The sequence below is a fragment of the Calidris pugnax genome, unplaced genomic scaffold, assembly GCF_001431845.1.
Source record: "Calidris pugnax isolate Ruff unplaced genomic scaffold, ASM143184v1 scaffold54, whole genome shotgun sequence".
Lineage (NCBI taxonomy): Eukaryota > Metazoa > Chordata > Aves > Charadriiformes > Scolopacidae > Calidris > Calidris pugnax.
This window is the reverse complement of record NW_015090864.1, coordinates 10,658,678-10,678,197: the sequence shown is the minus strand read 5'-3', so window position 1 is coordinate 10,678,197 and position 19,520 is coordinate 10,658,678. Positions and strand designations below refer to the sequence as shown.

Here is a 19,520-nt window from a genome sequence, read left to right as displayed (position 1 = left end):
ATAAGCACTACTGTTTCCATCCCTAAGTCTGTGAAGCAAGGAGCTGGAAGGTTCAGATTTTCATTCTGCTCTGTGATAAGCCAAACTGGAAATTGTCCCAATCTCAATACAAACAGTGCATCTCATCCTAAAAACAGAAATTTCTTGGGTGAATAATGGCTTAGTGACATCAACCATTGCTTTTACTTTACTCACCTAGTAAAACAGATAGGAAGACTTTTTAAATGCAAGTACACTTGCATTTAAGGAAAAAAGAAAGAATAAGGTCCTCCTGTACTTATCTGCCAAAATCCGCATTCAGGATTTCAACCTCTCTCACTGCAATTAAAGATCTTACTAGCATATAAGACCGACAATTTACTTAATGCTCCAATATCAGTGGCATAGCATTTATTAGAGAAAATCAGACATATGCACTCAGGACCTGGCAGGAAAAATGCAGTTCAGCCCTGTTTTAAAATTAGTAATTGTAAGCCCCTACAGAATTCTGTTCCTGAGGGGAAAAACAATGTTCCAATGTTCCACATGAAAGGAAAGGACTCTCAAATAACATTGATTCTGCCAGTATCTATTTAGGTTTAAAAAAAAATCCATGTGGATTTGGTGTGGGGATGAAGTATACAGGAGCCTGGACTACTACCTCTACCCATCTACCTCTCCAGATTTCCAAAGCTCACATTGGGGAAGGGAAGGGAAAGGACACTGGTGCTTGCAAGCACAGCACTATCTCCTTCCACACTCCTCAGAGGCAAAGCAGATGGGATTTCAGCCTTTCTGTCTGCTAAGGGGAGGAGAGAAATGGACCATAGAAATTAGAACTGGGAAAGACCACTAAACATCCAGTCCATTTCCCTGCAAGTGCAAGATTGTTCCCTATGGTGTGTTCCTGAGTGCTTTTTCTGGTCTAGATTTAAATGAATCAATTAGCAACAGGGCTTGCAACACTACCGTGGGAGATCATTCTGGTCTAACGGATCTCATTGTTAATAATTCTCACAAGTTATTCAGCCTGACTTTTATTTTCTGTTATTTCATCCCAGGTCCTCAGTTATGCTGTCCTACATTGTCCATTTAGAACCCACTTCGTTCCTTGGGGTTTGCACCCTTCAGATACTCGGAGGCACTTATACCACGTTCCTAGGTGTCACTTACCAAAGGATTACATATTTAATTTCTTTATTCTTTCCTGCTGGGTCACTCTCCTCTGCAGGCCTCAGCAGTTCCCCCTTGGTTTTCTGATTCATCTGCCCTTTGGCAACCTCTATTTTTTTGGGAGCTAAGAAATCCTTCCTGTGATGAGACTTACTGGAAAGACCTGCATAGAAATGTTTTACAAAATGGATTAGTGCAGAAGCCCTTTTTCAGGCATCCGACGATGTGATCGAGCAGTTCAAAACTGGCTTGTGTTGGAATGGGATTTTTCTTCCAGCAGAACTGAATTTGGAATTTATTCACAAAGAAACACCCCGTGGTGTTGGGGGAAGTTTGCTGTGCTGGGCTGTGAGAGGAGAGTTGCAGCCTCTCTCAGACAACACCCTGTGCAGAGGGATCAGAGATCAGGGTAGAGAGGACCGAGCCGCTGCCCCGGCTTGTTCACTGACGAAGATGAAGAGCACTGCAGAGAATAGCCTTCCGTAGGCAGCGCAGTCAGAGGCAGGATTACCCAACACGTTAATAAAGGAAGAAAATACGAAGCTCTCAGAGGCTGCTTCTACACCCTCTCTTCCCTCAGAAATACAATATATTCGCTTCCACATAACCCTCCGTTTGACGTCAGGGAAAGAAATCTCTGTGCAACTCCAGCATTTCAAAGTCTACATTCCATTTATACTCCTAAATATCTTCAACGTCGCTGTTAGCAATTTCTTAGTTCCTAATATGTGCTAGCTGTGTATTTGCCTTTCAGACTTCTGCTATTACATTTCATAAGCCTTTAACATGCTTCTTCCTACCAATGTTTTTGGTCAGCCACTTCTTCCAATCCCGTCCACCTCAGAGCAGCTCCTTGGGACACCCAGTTGTGAGCTATGGGATGCAGCCAGCGTGCTCACCAAAGTCCCGGGCTCCCGTTTGTCACTAAAATGATCACAATCACCACTACTGGTACAGCAGAAAATTGGAGGGGGGGAAGAAATAGAGCTGCAGCACAGTCTTCATGGCTGGCAGATAAATACGTGCTGTTAATAGCTATATGCATGCTGTTAATCATGCCTGCCCTCCAAACTTCTTGTCTTATGGCTACATATTGATTCTTTCAGAGTTGTGAGTGTGTTTTTGTTCTCCGTGCTGGGGGCAGCAGAGCTCCCCGTGACAGGAGCGCCTATTCTACGTTGAAGCTGAAGGGCAGGGTATGCCGGGCAACTCTCAGCTCCCTCTTCACACATGTCCATTTATACTCCTAAATATCTTCAACGTCGCTGTTAGCAATTTCTTAGTTCCTAATATGTGCTAGCTGTGTATTTGCCTTTCAGACTTCTGCTATTACATTTCATAAGCCTTTAACATGCTTCTTCCTACCAATGTTTTTGGTCAGCCACTTCTTCCAATCCCGTCCACCTCAGAGCAGCTCCTTGGGACACCCAGTTGTGAGCCATGGGATGCAGCCAGCGTGCTCACCAAAGTCCCGGGCTCCCGTTTGTCACTAAAATGATCACAATCACCACTACTGGTACAGCAGAAAATTGGAGGGGGGGAAGAAATAGAGCTGCAGCACAGTTTTCATGGCTGGCAGATAAATACGTGCTGTTAATAGCTATATGCATGCTGTTAATCATGCCTGCCCTCCAAACTTCTTGTCTTATGGCTACATATTGATTCTTTCAGAGTTGTGAGTGTGTTTTTGTTCTCCGTGCTGGGGGCAGCAGAGCTCCCCGTGACAGGAGCGCCTATTCTACGTTGAAGCTGAAGGGCAGGGTATGCCGGGCAACACACTCTCAGCTCCCTCTTCACACATCCGTCTTGATTTCACTCCTCTTGAAACCTCAGAAAAGAGGGGGGTTGTAGATGTATCAACAAGTTACAGGGCAAACAGAGAGAGCCCAGACTGACGGGACGTGAGTAAACACATCCCTCACTTCTAACCGTAGACCTACCCAGTGCAATCATTAGCAAACAGGGACAACTGTTTCAAGCCCTTTTCAGAGGAACATGTCCTTTTCCTGCTATTTTTCATGGGGGAGAAGAGCTCTTTGCCTCTTTTGCAGAGGTATTTTTCATGGGACATTGCCCACAGCCCGGGAGGCAAGTACTGCCCTGCAGCCTGGTGGCACGGTCCCCTGCAGGGCTCTGCACCCATTCAGGGACCTGCCTTGGTCCCACGGCATGTCCCCACAGGCAGCTTTTCCAGCATCACTGCCCTTTCATGTCTTGACTGTCTCTTCATACAAAATTAAAGCCATTCTAAGGACGTGGTAGAGCTGCCAGGGAAGAAGATAACAGAAAATAATATGGGACTTGTCAGTGCTATGTAGCATCAAGAAATTTTCCTTCCCTAAACAAACCTGAAATGGAAACCTGAGCTTATTCAACTACGAGTGGAGGGTATTAAAAAAACACACAACCACTCCTCTGTGATCAGAGCTCTATTAACTGCCTTGAAAATTATTCCAAATACACTTTTTTGTAGATAACAATAGACAATCCTTTTGACTGATTTGTTAAAAAAGGTAAAGAAAGAGCATAAAATTATTGCTTATCAGAGAAAGAAGCAGCACCATTTAAAATAACATGAAATTGTACCCCATGAATTATTCACAAGGACTGATGTTACACTATCATTATTTCTGGCTTTCCTTTTTACTGCATAGGATTTTGTGTCAGTTGTCTCCAACCCAATAAAAGAGGTGGGGTTTTTTTAATTAATCAAACCTGATTTTTCTGATTATTTTTTCTAATTTAAAATGCATATATTCCAAGCAGTGAGCTGTCATCACAGTGTCATGTTGAAAGAGAAGATAGATTTCATTACCGCTAGCAGGGTCTAATACATGCAGCGAAAGAGGCACTTGAACACTGACTGGTGTTTCTCTACGTGTTGTGCCAGCTGCTGAGAAGCCAAAGTGTGATCCCAGTTGTATGCTGGCATTAGCAGTTACAAACTCCAGCCTGTTCAATGTGAATTAAGCTCACTGAATTTCACAGAAGTTCTCCCGTATAAAACCAGTGTGATTCAGATTTCGTGTCTGCAAAAGCAGTTTTCTGATTGAACATAACAGTCAACACCTCTTGCAATTACCTGGTGATTTTGATTTTCCTTTTCCAACACATAAATATGCAGGGCTACAAATTCCGTATTATGGAAGGTCTTAATGATCATAGCACACTAGAGGTGAGAGTAACTCTATTAAAGTCAGTGGAAACATTGATTAGACTAGCCAGAACTCTCTGGTTTTATTGGTAGAGCTGTGTCTCGAAGCAGATGGGTGTAGACAGTTTGCATTTATGGCCATGACTGACTTGAAAGCACAGCTCATAACTGTAGTCCATAAGATCTCAGCCACTTCTCCATATCCAGCTTATTTGCTGAGCAAACCTTCATATTTTTTCTTGCTTACTGTCTCTTCTGTCAGCATCTTTCTGAATCATTTCTATTGCAAGCTCTGTGACTGCAGCACTGATGTTTTGGGAGATCATGTAGGGAACACAGCATTGTTTGCCTTGTGTGCAATAACCCAGCTCAAGGCAATATGACCATCCATGAATATATTAACATTAATACAAACAATTATCCTTAATTGTTGTGGGGAGAAAACTGAATACATTACCCCCTAAAATTATAAACATCAGGAAAAAAAATTAAAAGGCACTATATTTCTTATAAAACTCATGATTTGGAGAGTTTTGATTTGTACATGGTGTTTGATTATTTACAATGAGAGAAATCTTCCCCCAAGCAGCTGTCTACAGAAAGCTGTACTTCTGGCTGTCTACAGGTCTTCAGAGTTCATGAAGAGAAGTTGGCAACACTGAGGTGTAATTCAGACTATCCAAAAGCAAATATATAAAATAGGCCAGATGAACCACCTCGCAGGACAGTTCCTCTCCGTTGACTATAAAGAGAGTCTGCAGCAATTAGCTCAGCTACAGACATCTAAACTCTAGTTACCCAGAATAGCTGAAACGAATCCCACCGCTTGTGTCAGCAAACTGAAAATGGCTTATAATAAAACCCATTTTCTTTTCAACGGCTCAGCTATGACGTGAAAGTCTGGACTATCACTGACACACAAAAAAATGAACATTAGCGGAGTCGAGGTCCCCCCTGCCTGGCTGTGAGAGGAGACCCTGCCTACTAGACCCCGAGGGGAGCTCAGGCTTTCAGCAGAGCACCAGAAAGACTCATTACCTCACCAGATCATTAGACAGAATCTGCAATCAAAGACGGCGTGTCATTTATGGACACCTATAATGCAACTAATAATTGGTAGAATTTCTGAAAATAAAACGTGGCAAGTTCCCTTCCCGCTCTCCCGGCTGTTCCCATCAGCACGGCGTTAGCCAGAACCCAGCCGGTGTGCTGACACAGCTCCCCAATTTCCTTTCCCCTGCTCCATTTCCTTTTCAAATTGAAAACTATTAGGAGTCTTTAGGCAAATAATAGAAACCTAATGCAGGTGCCTGTTATAAATCGTTCGCTAGTTACTTTTAACCTAATGTCTCCTCAAACATCGCTTCGCAGAAGGTGGCGAGAGGAAGAAATGCCTCATGAACTCTGACAATCAGTGGGTCAGGAGTTAAGGTCATAATAATGTAGCCCATTTCTTCTTGTTTGTCAAATGACCTGAACACAGTTAGATCCCTGAGGCTTTCATCTGAGATTGGCTCCCCTCAGTAAGAGCATGGGTCTTGCCAAGAGCAATCTTCATCTAGGATCGTACCCTGCTGTACAGCCTGAGGCAGGGAAGGGGCCATATGGCTGGCAGAGCCAGGTTGGTGCTAGTTTAGGATTTTGCAACACCCAATGCAATAGCTTTCCTAGGTACAACTTGGTGATGTGCTTGGTCAAGGTCTGCCACATGTCTGAGGTTGAATTAATCAATGTTTAGGAGGTAGCTTGACTTTGGTAAATAGAAATCACTTGAGAAATTTCAAGTAATCTGCAGGCGAAATAAAATAGGAAGTAAACATTAATAACAAGAGTTAGTAATGACTGGTTTTTATGCAAAATAGACAAATGTACAGAAGAGCCTATTAATTCTGAATCACTGCAGTAAATATCTAGGCTTAAGAGTTGGAAATGCTGCCTAAAATGCCAATGTGATCAGTCAATGTTAAAATTTGCCTTCATCATCTAGGCATCACGTGTCTTATTCTCAGAGACAAATCCCTCCAATGTTCACTGGAAATAATACCAAGCATTTCACAGGGGATAAACCTCCAACTCCATGTATGTACAAAATAAGGTGTGCAAGAGGACAATCTGTTGGCGTATATGCTCCTGAACACATCGGGCAACTGTCAGGGTGTTGGAAGTATTTCTCATCATGCTGGGTACCCTCACATGCAGCACTGAGTGGTGCTACATTGGTCACAGATCACTTTCCCCATTTGGCTCCCCAGCGAGGTGTAAATATTTCAGAGCTAATGCATAAGTCATGTACACCTGTGATTCTGAGTGCTGTAGTTGTAAGACATAACTCTTGGGTATTTCTGAGCATGGAGGAACATGGATTATTTTCTGTCATTGCAAACTGAAAATACATGGAGATTTTTAATGTTTAACGCTCAGACTGGTTCTGCAAATTCTTGGAAGCCATTGCCTGCAGCCCCAGGCAACATCTAAGCGATGTTCTGCAAACACATGCACACTGCCAGGCCTGGCAGTCACTCCAGGCTGTGTCCACACGTGACTACCTACTGAGGCCCCATATCACTGACAGCCAACATATGGAGTTAATTCACCTAAAAATGAACGCCCCAACACACTTGCTATTACTGTGCAGGTGGACAGGACATTGTGACAGCAAACAACATCAGAGGGATTCACATCATTGCTGCATCAGTAGGTGTTGGGTGCCTTTGTGCTTTCTTTGTGAATAAATCCAGACCTCATAGAAAATCCTGGGTGCATTAGTCATTTTACACTCATGCTAGAAAAATGAGAGAGTTAAGCTTATTTATGGATAAAATGTTTGAAATAATAAAAGGCACCACACTGTGGGCTCTACTGATTGGAATGGGTGAGTAAGGTATAGCTCCTGGAGAGCAGGAGAGCAGGGTGGCTTCCCCAGATGGTTTGCTTTGTATATGCAGAGCCTGGTGTTTTGACTGTGAGGTGAAGGGGGAGATGGGGAGGCATATTAGTGGTATGCTAATGTAAGGGTAAGGAAGCAGTCGCTCTCACTGCCCTGAGAAGGAATACTGATGCGGGTCCTCAGGTGCAGGCAGCAAGGCTCATGGGTCTCTGAACAAGAGAACTGCCCCCTGATGTACTTCTGCTGTGCTGAGGAAAATAAGACTCTGTCTACATTGTTAAATAAATAAAATAGAACAAAAAAAGAGCTGATTTTTATTATAGACCTTACAACCAAGGAAAATACTATATACTGTTCAGGAACAACCTGCTCTAGGTGGACCTGCACTGGCAGGGGGGTTGGACTACACTACTTTTTGCGATGCCGAGTGGGACTTAAATACCTCTGTTGCAGGCAGTGCCTTGTGAAACATTTGGTGTTAGTCTCTGTGAAAGACACAGTTAACTTAGATAGACATGTGTCTGATCTAAGATACCTATTATTTTTCTCATGAAAGCAGTCACCCTAAAGCAAAGGGACATCAAAGAAATTCTAATGTACAGAGTATAAACACTTTTCTTTGTAGAGAAGGAGCCATTTGTCCACCTCAACCTATTATCTAGTAATAAAACTAGAATAAACACAAACACTGTAATTGCATCTCTCCACTGCATTCTCCCATGTGCTCACATCCTTCCCTTCTCGGGTTTTCCAGATTGCCAGCTTTTCTCAATTTCATTTTTGTTTTTTTTGTTTAATAAATACTCCCAAACAATTTTTTAGGGCCACATTTATAGTGACAAATAGAGATTGAACTGCTGGCACAGGCATACAGTGGTGTGTACTTTGTCACTAGTACCTTTAACAACTTCTGTATGAGACTATCACGAGGGAGTCAGATGTGATTAAATGGATTTTTCACAATACTCATACCTCTCCTACAAATGTCACAATGCTGCAATGCCACAATACTACTAAAACTTTTGAACTACTGATGTAGCTATCATAATGATATAGGCATGAGATAATTTTTGGTATCATTAAGCAAGGTGACAGTGCTATAGCTTGTCATTCACCACCAGTCCCAGTGTTGTGTGGAGATTATGAAGTATTATTGGTCCTATTTACTAACTGGGACATCACTGGCAGCAGTAGCCCTTTACATTTAAAATATAGTTTCTTACTCCGTTCAGCTGTTTTCTCATATCACACCAATGGATCTTACGATAAAACATGGCCCCAAACATGGTGCTTCCAACTCAAAAAATCTCTGCAGTTTTTTTTTTCTGCTATTCAATAGGCTTCATCATAAAACTAATATTGCTGACTCTATAAAATAATTCATAAAGCTTTTCTACAGCAAAGGAGCATCATAGAAACAGTATCACCGTCACTCGTGGTGAGATTGTTTTTATTTCCCCTACGGGTACTTGCAGCCTCCGGTCTGTATTTGTCACTGACTCATCAGACTTTGAGAGCTCGATTCAGTTGTTTAAACACAGGCATCTGTTTTCACTGAGTCACTTTATGGTTTTCCATGTGAGATCCGTGGGGAGGGCACAGAACCTCCTGGACATCCCCGCTTCCCCGGAGCAGCAGCCAGAGGTTAGTCAGGACACTGAGGGCATCTCAGGTGACACTACACAGCCAGAACCCTGACAATGCCAGCAGTCTGACTTACTATTCTGTACAAGTGTTTACCTGCACACTGGTGTGTACAGCTGCCAAACACAGTCCAACTCGCTTAGGCCTCTTTGTCACATCTAGAGGAAGGGCCTCTCAGCCAGAAAAGTCCTTTTTTCCCAAGAGCTGCTCCTCTGTTCTTTGGTGTTCAGAGACATGCATCCTGAAATGCGCTCTTTAATAGGTTATTTCAGTTTGGGCTCAGTTGATTCTTAAGTCTTCTTTGAAATTTTCCACAGGGCTGAATGAGCTATATTATAGAGAAAAACCCAAGTCCTGTTAAGTCTGTAGACATTTTGCCACTGACTCCAAAGAAATCAGGATTTTATCCCAGAAAGTTTCTGTCTGGACCGAGAAAAGCATGTCTTTCAATTGCCATCACAGTTATCTGGATGGAGGAACAAAGCTGGTCTCAGTGATGAATGATCTGCCCCTTAGACCGCAGTGGAAAAGGCACCAATGTAGCTACTCTTGGAGAAAGCAAAAGGAAACTGGACTGAAAGTTAGATCTGTTTGTTCTCTGAATTTTTTAAAGAGCAGCTCCAGAAGTGTTACTTGCATTTTATTTAGTACTTATAGTGCAACAGCAATGAAAGCTAACATTACAGGGAGTGTGTGTTCCCACCAGAAAATGTCTTCAACAACTCATAAAAACCTGGCCATTTATCAGCACTGCAGGAGATCTTTATTACCTCCCTACAGCATGTGCTCTCTTATGATGTAGTTATTGATTTAACAAGCAAACTTCGTAGCAAGCTTTTATCTTGGAATTAGCAGCAAGACTGAAATAGAGCTCTTATTATTCTAATAACACAGAGATGTGAGATTCCTGCTTATTCCAAAGGCCATATCATCACCTTTACAAGCATCCCATTAGTGCTGTCTGGGCTGCCACATCAAAGTGTGGGCTGTGAGATCTTTAACAATTATGATATCGTACTCACCCCCGGCAACTTCACAACCCTTTTGCTTTTCTTCCTACAGGTTTGGACATCAGGCAAGCTCAGGTTATTGTGCTGTCCTCAGGCACCAAATGTATAAATGGGGAATACATTAATGACCAAGGGCTTGCGGTCAATGACTGTCATGCAGAAATTGTGGCAAGAAGGGCATTTGTTCACTTCCTCTACTCACAGCTGGAGCTACACTTAAGGTAACTGAATTCTGTTGATGCCTGGGGAATGTTATATGGCCTTCAGTGGAACAGATTCATCCTCCAGACATTTGAACTATTTGTTTCTTTATGTTGTTTTTTCTGAGTCTTTGGCTGATGAAGGACCAATACACTGCACAGAAAAAATGAGAGAGTTAGACAGTTAGACTCTTGGGTCATGAGTTCCTTTACTTCAGCTGATTTTCTTTCAGTAGCTATTAGATATGTCTCATAAAGTTGGGTTTTATGAAGCCTGATGATTTTATACAAATCTTTACGTGCAGGCTTATTAGCATCATTCACTGGCCAGAGACTGGAAGGGGGGCATTTTGCTCACTGCAGACATTTTTCTGTCTTCATTCTGCTGCTGAAATATCTCTAGGAAGTGATTTATTGATCATTAATGCTTTCATTGACTCACTAGAGAAGCAATGAGTGTTAACAGTACAGTAAACTTTGTGCCAAAGTGCAAGATGCTATCACTCACTCCTTCTTTATGATGTTTTAAAATGTTATAGCATGTAGAGTTATTACAGAGGAACTATTATTCCTGTCTTCAGCCAAACCCACCTTGTTACTATTTAAATGGTTAATGGGTCATACACTGCCTGGAAGACGGTAACAAGTAGGGTGCCAGAGAGGTCTATTCTGGGCCCTCACTAATCATGACTACCAACAATCTGGAAAAAGCTATGTAGTGCTTGCTTATAAACTTTGCAGAGGACATCAGATTGCGGGGAGGACCAGTCAACATGCTTGAGGACTGGACTGCCATCCAGACAGGCTGGAGGACTGGGCCAGCAGTAGCTTTGGTAGAAAACTCAACACAGACAAATAGAAAGTCCCACATCAAGGATGAAAGAATGACTTGCATCAATACAGGCTAGAGCCCTATGGTCTGGGGAGCAGCTCTGGTGAAAAGGGACAGGGTTTGTAGGCAAACAGCAAGCTGAACGTGAGACTGTAGTCTGTGGGGCAGCAAAAAGGGTCAACAGGATCCCAGCCTGTATGAAGAGTCAGTCAAACAATGTGATCATCCCCCACTACTCTGAACTGATTAGACCACATCTACAATACCATGTGCAGTTCTGGGTGCCCCAATACAGGAAAGACATCTACCATCTGAAGCAGGTTCAGCAGAGGTCACCTGGATGCTCAAGGGCAGGAGAACTTGGCCTGCGTGGAGGGCCTGAGGCACCTGACTCTGGTCAGCCTGGAGATGGGATGGCGAACCCAGCAGAGCATATGTCAGCAAGACAATGGATCTGCCATCTTTCCCAAGGTCAAAGTGGGAAGGTGAAAGACAACAAGCACACACTGAAACAAGAGAAACTCAGTCTGAATACGAGGACAAACTGCCCCCATGAGAAAAGGCAAGCAATGAAACAGGGCACCTCGCAGGGTTGTGCAGTCTCCCTCCTGTCCTGGAGGTTTTCAAAACCTGAATGGATAAAGCCCTGAGCAACCTGGCCACCTGTGCTAAGCAGAAGGTTGGGCTAGAAACCTGAGGTCCTTTCCAGCCTATGATTCTGTGACGACTGAGCAGAAGTGAAGCTGAGGCAGCATTTATTATATTGAAGGAATCAAGGAATGAAGGAAGCAAGGAAAGAAAACAAACAAACACCACCCCCCGCCTTATCTACAGGCCATTCTTCTGCCCTCCGTTTTTTGCTTGCATTTTCATGTGACTTTATCTGAAGGCCATTAACCTCAGTGCAAAAACTCCCTTGGACTTCAAAAGGTTTTGCATCAGATCACAAACACAAGGATTAATCTGAGCAAGATTGTATGTTCCTGTGAGGCCCCTATGATACTGTTGCACCAAAGCAACAATAATAGGAATAATGGTTATTTTCACTTCAGGCTGGGGTTGAAGGCAAGAGAGTATATTGAGTAGATGAGCTTGGCTAACAAAGGGAGACAAGAGCCTTGAAGGATTTAATCAAAAACTATATTCTCTCTATTTCAATCTGAATTGCTTTCAAGTTTACATTAAATTATTATGTTTTCAGCAGTGTAGCAGCCACAGTACTTGCTTTGTGTTCCTATCTCTTGGGAAACAAGTGCTACCACTGTATCTTAAACCATTGTATTGATCCACCTCCCTGACACGTTCAGTCATATTATTATTTTATTTGGATCAATGTTAACAGTCTTTTGTTAAGAGAATCCTCGCTGCAGCACATGCTCTGTTCACAATAACTTAAAATCACTCTCTGTTCAGCCAAGAGCAGACACGGCTGCTTCCCTGACCAGCACACATGATAAAAATCTCAACCAAAATTGTCAAGGCTAAGCACCTTTGAAAGACAGAGCCGGAGATATTGTCAAATCAGGTTTTGCTTCCTTAAAGCCCATGGGGAAGCAAAACTGTGTGTTGTAATATATTCTTCAATTCTAGTGTTTCTTGCTAGACTCAGTTTTATGCCATCATCAGGAGCTTTATCATATGGCAAGAAAACTGGGGTATTCAAAATGAAATGAAAAATGCATTTTCTGCACATTGCAGTCACATTTACCCCTTTCTCTCTAGAAAAAGAGAGAACTTCCAATCGCAGAGAAATCACATGGTGCTACTGCAGAGCTAAAAGAACACGATTTTTAGGATAGACATGTTAACTCAGCTCCACTGGGACTCCCTGTACACCAGCTCCTCAGGCTTGGGGGAAACACAAACATGGTTTCTATGTTGTTATGCATTTAGATGAGCATAGTCCAAACTTAAGTCCTGTCCCAGGTCAGGAATCTGTTGTACAAAGTCATACGTGAACTGAGACCAAAAAGATGGTTCCCTAACCCCCCCAAAAAATGAAAGCATAGCTCTTGCCTCAAAGAGCTTAAATTTTGCATCTCTCCCTATGAAATAGGGAAGTTTTTTCTGTGTGAGTATTCCCTGTTTTCCATTTATCTTAACCTATCACCAAGTCTACCTGCTCAAACTGATCTCTGCAGCTGGATTTCAAACTTCAGGAACTTCCAGTGTAATAATTATTTTTTATGTGATGCTGTCCTTGAAAAGGAAACACTTTTCCGGAATTTACAAATACTGCCATTAACCTCAGTGAAAGCAAAACATGTACTTGCCTGAGTGCAGCATGAAGGCTTCAAAGAGCAGGGACAAGCAGACTGGAGAAAGCAAGGGCCAGGATAGAGAAGTAATGGCCAATGGACGCACTGAGTTGAATTTACTTCTTGACACGTTACTTGAGATGTCTAAAAGTTTGTCAGTCAAGTGTGAACTAGATTCCCAAGGCTCCTTTTACCACCAGTGGAGAGAGATGGGCATCTCTGGAGTGGAACTCAGCAGATCTATTCAACTGTCTGTCGTGGGTGAGATGAATTGTCAGGTACTGGGGTAATTTTTTTTTCTCTATAAAGAGGGCAGAGGGTGATTGCTTCAGCTATTTAAACTGCAGAACAATCCCATCCACAAGCCAAAGTTGCAGCAATATGTAAATGACAGGTTTTTTCCTTCTCTCCATATTGCTGACTTTCCTTACTTTTCTTGGGAAAGAGAGTTCCAGAATGGGAACTTTATCCTCTCTAAGAAGCTGGACTGACAAATACTTCAAAAGGAAACTTTCTTTCAACAATTCATTGTCTAGAGCTTGAGTTAAATAAAAGCTAAAAGCACAACTAAAACCTGACAGCTTTTAACCAGTCTGATTAAAACCCTTAGCCCTCCCAGATTTCATTTTTATGACAACCATAATCCTCCAGTTCTCAAGACTTTCACGAAAAAGATGAAAAGTAAGATGTAAATTTTCTGATGTACAAAAGAAGGACAAGAAAGACCTTTTGAGAAGCTTTTTCTAAAAATCACCATCAAAAAGTACACAAATATCATATTCTGATTCTCTTGCCGTGATGGCAGTAAAATTCACGTTGATTTCAGTGTGATTATTTATACCAACTGGCCAATAAGGAAGAAAAGAAAATCCAACTCTTCTTTTTTAAAGAAAAAACCCTAATATCCTATTCTTAAAATAAATCAGTACCCTAGCAGTCTTGCTGCAGTAGTGGCCCTGCAGGTACTGGAAGGATGATTTTACCAGAAGCTAAGTTCTTCCAGTGAGTCAGATGCAAACCACTGTTTATTTTGTACATAAAAAGCAAGGAATAGTCTTCATCTGGTCCAGTTAAGTTTTTTTCCCCAGGAAAACCAGCTGATGGTTATACATGTACTATTTGTCCTACTAGCCTCTCAATGGACACAGCTCCTTCTCTTTTAAGCCAGCTGTTAGTTTCTCTAGGATGCTGTGCTGTAGTGTATAGTACTAGAAATTTCCCATACACACGTTTACATGCTAAAAACAGCTCCTCTGCATCTCTTTTAGAAAGTAAGGCCTTGTTTCAGCAAAACACTTTGCATACATTAAACCATAAGTAGGTGCTTAAATCTTCTTGAAGTCAGCTCGAAACATATGCATGTGTTATGCTAAATAATGAACTTAAGCACAAGATTAGAATTTAGCATACTCTTAAATGTTCTTCTTGAATCAGCCTCAAATCTTAGCTCCCCCACAGAAACTCATAACAGACAGAGGTTTAGGGAGAAATTCTGCTTTTTCAGCCACTGCCAGCATGTGGAAACGACTCTAATAATGAATGACATTTGTGGGCTCGCTGTGGGCTGCTCTCCTCATTGCAGAGTACTGCTGCTGCAAACTCATTGTCCCCGTCACAGCTCAAAACTACAATCCCAGAGGGAAGGCAGAAGTGCACAGGTGGTGGGGAAGAAGTGACTTTGCAGAAGTGCATCGTGTGCCCTATTTGGCCCAGTTTTACAAGGTCCCCGGGTCCCTCTGAGGTTTGAAATCCCCCAAGCCTCCTACGCACAAGAGTCCCCACAAAGCCACTGTAGGTGATATTGCATCCCAAACTCGTTTCTAACAATACTCTCAGAGCTTTCTTATTCGACCTACTCAGCCACTGCGTGGGGATGAATCTCATGTCTGAGTTCAAAAAACCATCCCAAAGGCAGGTCAGGACCATATGTGATAGGGAGGATCTCAGCCTCCTGGAGGAAGAGTCAGGCTGCCTTGCCCTCCAGCCCTGCCATCTATTTTTAGAGCAGCTGTCTGTCACCCAGCTCATCAGCCACACTGGCCGCAGACCCTTCTTGGTACTCAGGGAGAAGGCAGAGAGCGAGGTTAATCAGTGAAAAACAATAACCAGTAAAAACAGGATGGGTGCTGATTACTGTGAACTGCCGAAATCCAGTCCAAAGAATGACTGCTCCAACCCTACATAGCAACTGTTTCTAAGTAAGTGCAAGCTGCCCCCCTCTCCTCTGGTGAGGTTTAACATAATAATAGCAGGCGTTAGGACTGCACAGCTTTGTATTCTCCCAGCTGATTTTGCAGTGAATTATTTAAAACTAACTGCAATCGCTCTGAAGTCCAAGCAGCAGTACTTACAGGTATTTTATTAGTTCAGAGGCTTGTATCAGGGCGATAATATAATTAGTGCAGTTGGGAAATTCCACCACAGCCAGCAGAAAATGAAGGAGCTGCATGTGGCTCAGCAGCCGGTGTGGCTCCCCGTCCCTGACAGGCGAGCTAATGTGCCTGTAAATTCCTCCTGACAGCAAACGCATCCCGGCATCAAAAAATGACAAAACACCCAAACCATGGAAGAGTGACAGCCAAACAGCTTCAATAGCACAGAGGCTGCACCGGGAGAAAACAGGCAGAGGCAGCTTGGATTAAAGCCAGGGACTTGCTCCAAGGCTGGGTAGAAAGCCCCCCTGTTTACACTAACAGGAGGCAGAGAAACCAGCAGAAGTCGCCTTGGTTAATGGGCTGTCCTACAGTGAATTAAACGGGTAGGATTCCAGCTTATTAAGAGCCTCCTAGGAAAATCATTACCTGCAGGTGCCGTTCCATTCAGAGACATTCCTGCAAAAAGACCCTTGAGTTGTGGAGGGAAGGACGGGGGCATCAGAGGGAAAGGAGTCTTTCATCATAATTTCACTAATCACATTTTCACCTTCAAAATTATAATCAGGACCATCACCCAAATGGACACATTAGAGGCAGCTGCCTGTCAGAGAAATCACCCATGTCTTCCCAAATGTAAATCATCTGAGGACCCACACGGCAGCACGGTTAATGGGAGCGATTGCTGCAAACTGCAGGACTGGGAGGGTCTGGCCTCCCGGGCAGCTGTTCTGGTGGAATATGTGCACTGTGTCCCCATCTAGCTGCTGAACCACTGCGAAGAGAAAAGCTCCATCTTCATAAGTTATCCTTTTCAACTCAGCTGAGAAAAGCCCACACAAGTTTGGTCCTCACTTCTCAGGACGGCTTCTGATGTCCAAAAATGCCTAGTGACCAAGAAGATGGTACTGGCTTAGGTGGAGCCCTTGCAGGTGGCTCTGGTTGAACGAGAAGAAAAGTAACACCTGGGGAGTGGGTTGGTAGGGGCTGTAAAATCTGGGTGCTTCATTAGAGGCCTTTTCAGTGGACCATATAAACACCCATCTCAGCTGCAGTAATGCTAATGGGGTTTAAACATGCAGAGACATTGTGATGAGCAGGGCTGGTTTGTTTACATGAGGGCCTAAGAGAACTTTTCCTTTCTTCATGCACCAAGAACCTCTTTAAAACCAACATATTTATGCAACTGTGCATGTGAGGAAGGAGAGTCACCCTTCAAAAATCCACAGGTTCTGCCATTAGAATACATTCTAGGTAAGCAAGCCAAAAGCATTTTGACAGCTTTTACCCCCTTCACACATTTCTTCACTTGGAGAAGCTTATTGTTTTTCTCTTGTTGTCACTAGGGGAAATATATGATGCCAGGTGCTAATAAAAACAAACAGAGAGAGAAAAACAGAGAGAGACAGAGACCAGAAATGTTTCTGATTTGGCATGTAACAAATGACCTGGAACCTCTTTTGTGATCATAGCAAGCGGAGAGAAGACTGGGAGCGATCAATCTTCGTGCGATTAAAAGAGGGAGGCTACAGGCTGCGGGAGAACATCCTGTTCCATCTGTACGTGAGCACTTCACCCTGCGGAGACGCACGCCTCAACTCCCCCTACGAAATCACAACTGACTGTAAGAAAAAACATTCTTCCCTCTCCTTTTTTCCCCTTTGCCTAGTTTTTTTCCTTTTTTATTTTTTTTTTTTTTTTAAGATCGGTCCTTTCTTTGTTTGCTTGCAGAGAATGTGTTTCAGTTGAGAGCAGAAATGCTGTGGGCTGTATGGTGTTTGTGTGTCTATGCAACTGGTGCTTGGTCTGGAGGAAGATTTGCAGGGAAAATCCAAGCTAGGCATGGTAGTGGGAGACTGCTCTGCGTGCCTGAGGGAGGCTCGGTGGCTCTGCTAGGAAATACGTCCCCAACAGCCTGCATTTCCTAGCAGGAAATGCAACCCCAACAATAAATAAATGCCCTGGTAAGGGTCCTTACGATGTAAGAGATACTTGGAGCCACAGCTGTGGGCTGGACCAGAGATTCAGGTCTCTAGATGGGGATGCCTGGACTTTTCTTGCACCCGTCCTGAGATGTCCAGGCTGCAGCAGCTGGAGCCTCAGATAGAGAGATGATATGATATGATGTGATGTGATATCTTATGATATGATATGGGACATCTATAGCGTTGGTCAAAGTTCAGACAGTATGTCCAGGTGTATGCCACCGAGAGCAGAGCTTGCTGTCCATGAAGAGACATCCCATCTCCACCACATTAACCCAGTACTCTCATCTCCTCACCCCGCAAACATGCGTGTCCCTGTCATTTCTCCACCATCACAGAGGCATGTCCTTGTTGCACACCCACTGCACCAGCTTTGCCCCTGCCTAGCCACAGGGAAAGCCCCCAACAAAGGACAGGGGACTCGAGAGGTCTGAGGCTTATTATCACATGTGCCTGTCATTCCATGGTCCGATGCACGATGCGGAAGGTGCGCTCATCTCTGCCCCTGGGTATTGCTTCTCATACATGCATTTTACAGCACTGTAATACACGTGATGCTGGCTGCTAAATGTACCTGTAATGAGAAATAGTCCTTGCCCCGGCTACCTTGAATGTGAAGCAGGCAAGACAGAAGAATGGATGGAGGAGGAAGCATAGACACAGGAATGTAAAATTAATCATCCAAGGTCACACAACGACCTAACTTCCTCACAGGCAAATCCATCAGATGGTAGTTTCACTCCTGTTTCTTATTTGTACAAGTTATTTATTAATGATTAGGTATTATTCTCCCCAGACTGGAATCTTTTTGTCATGTGTGAAGCAGCAGCTTGCTGGGGCGAGAAAGCAGAATGCGCCTATTCAGGAAGGAAATACACTTCCTTACCTGACATGTTTTTTACATTCTGTCAGCAACGTTTATAAAATGAAGAAAAGTAAGTAAATGTTTAAAAGGCAAAGAGCAAATTGACAAATTTCTGATGAGGTAACAAAAGGAGGAGACAGCATCATCTTAAAAAAACAAAATTAAAAATAAAAAGGCAAATGCCTCTGAATATCAAAAATGAATAGTGAATTTGACCTCCTGCTTCACATGTGCACCAAGAAATATCTAAAAAGGCTTTTTTTAAAAGATTCTCATGGACCTTTTTTGGTTAAGGATCCTCATGTTTTCCAGAAGGCAGGCTTCCTGGGGCACACCTTACTTCCATCAGAAGTGGAAGCACCAAAATATGTAATTTTTTTTCAAGTGTGGTCCATTCTCGAGAACAACTAAGACTCTCCAGGATTGATTCTGCTCTTTCATGTCCGAGGCAGCAGGTGCTTTGGGCAGCTGACAGGCAGCACTGCCTGTCATATGCAGCTGAACCCAGCCCTGGAGGTGGATCATGGATTGCTTCAACAAATGCATAAATCTGGCAGATAATGAGGGAACGCTTCTTCAGATAACAATATGTACAGGAGGCTGTGTTTAAAAATATACGATCACACAACACCTGACTGTCATGCAGTAAACTCCTACTGGGCTCACAAAAATACTTTTCAACAATACTTCTTGATTTTTACACCAATTATTGCCCCACTGCAGAAGCTGAGGTAGGAAGTGTGGTTTACCCAAGGTTACACAGTGACTCAGTAGTGGAACTTGAAGGGGCACTAATCTGGTTTATATTTCACTCTTTTAAGCAGATCCCTCTACCTTTGTCCTGTGCTCTTAAAATAATTTAGCTCTGTATAAAAAGCCATGTTGCCAAAAGCTGTCCTTCAGTGAGATAAGCATTCCCTTTTAGCTCACATTATCCCAGAGACATCTGGGAAGATAAGTATTTTATAATGTTTATCATTTAGATCTTCTCTTTTCTTTTTTTTTTTCACTAAAGAAATAACCTTTCTTTCATCCAGTAATGACAAGAAACTCCAGATGAATGCTGTTTCATTTCTTAAACAACAAAGCAGCCTCTCCTAGTGCTAGCACAAGCCATCAAATGTTACTGATTATTCTCTAAAGATGCATTAACATTTAAAA

At 43.0% G+C, this 19,520-nt stretch overlaps 1 protein-coding gene across 1 annotated transcript in view; it reads left to right on the top strand.

Moving 5' to 3' along the window:
- Positions 1–19,520, top strand: part of ADARB2 (adenosine deaminase, RNA-specific, B2 (inactive)) — a 112,349-nt gene that overhangs the window by 57,590 nt on the left and 35,239 nt on the right. The window contains exons 4-5 of the mRNA XM_014945189.1: positions 9,900–10,068; positions 16,982–17,133. Of these exons, the coding sequence (XP_014800675.1) occupies positions 9,900–10,068; positions 16,982–17,133 (321 nt within the window). The remainder of the gene's footprint in view (positions 1–9,899; positions 10,069–16,981; positions 17,134–19,520) is intronic.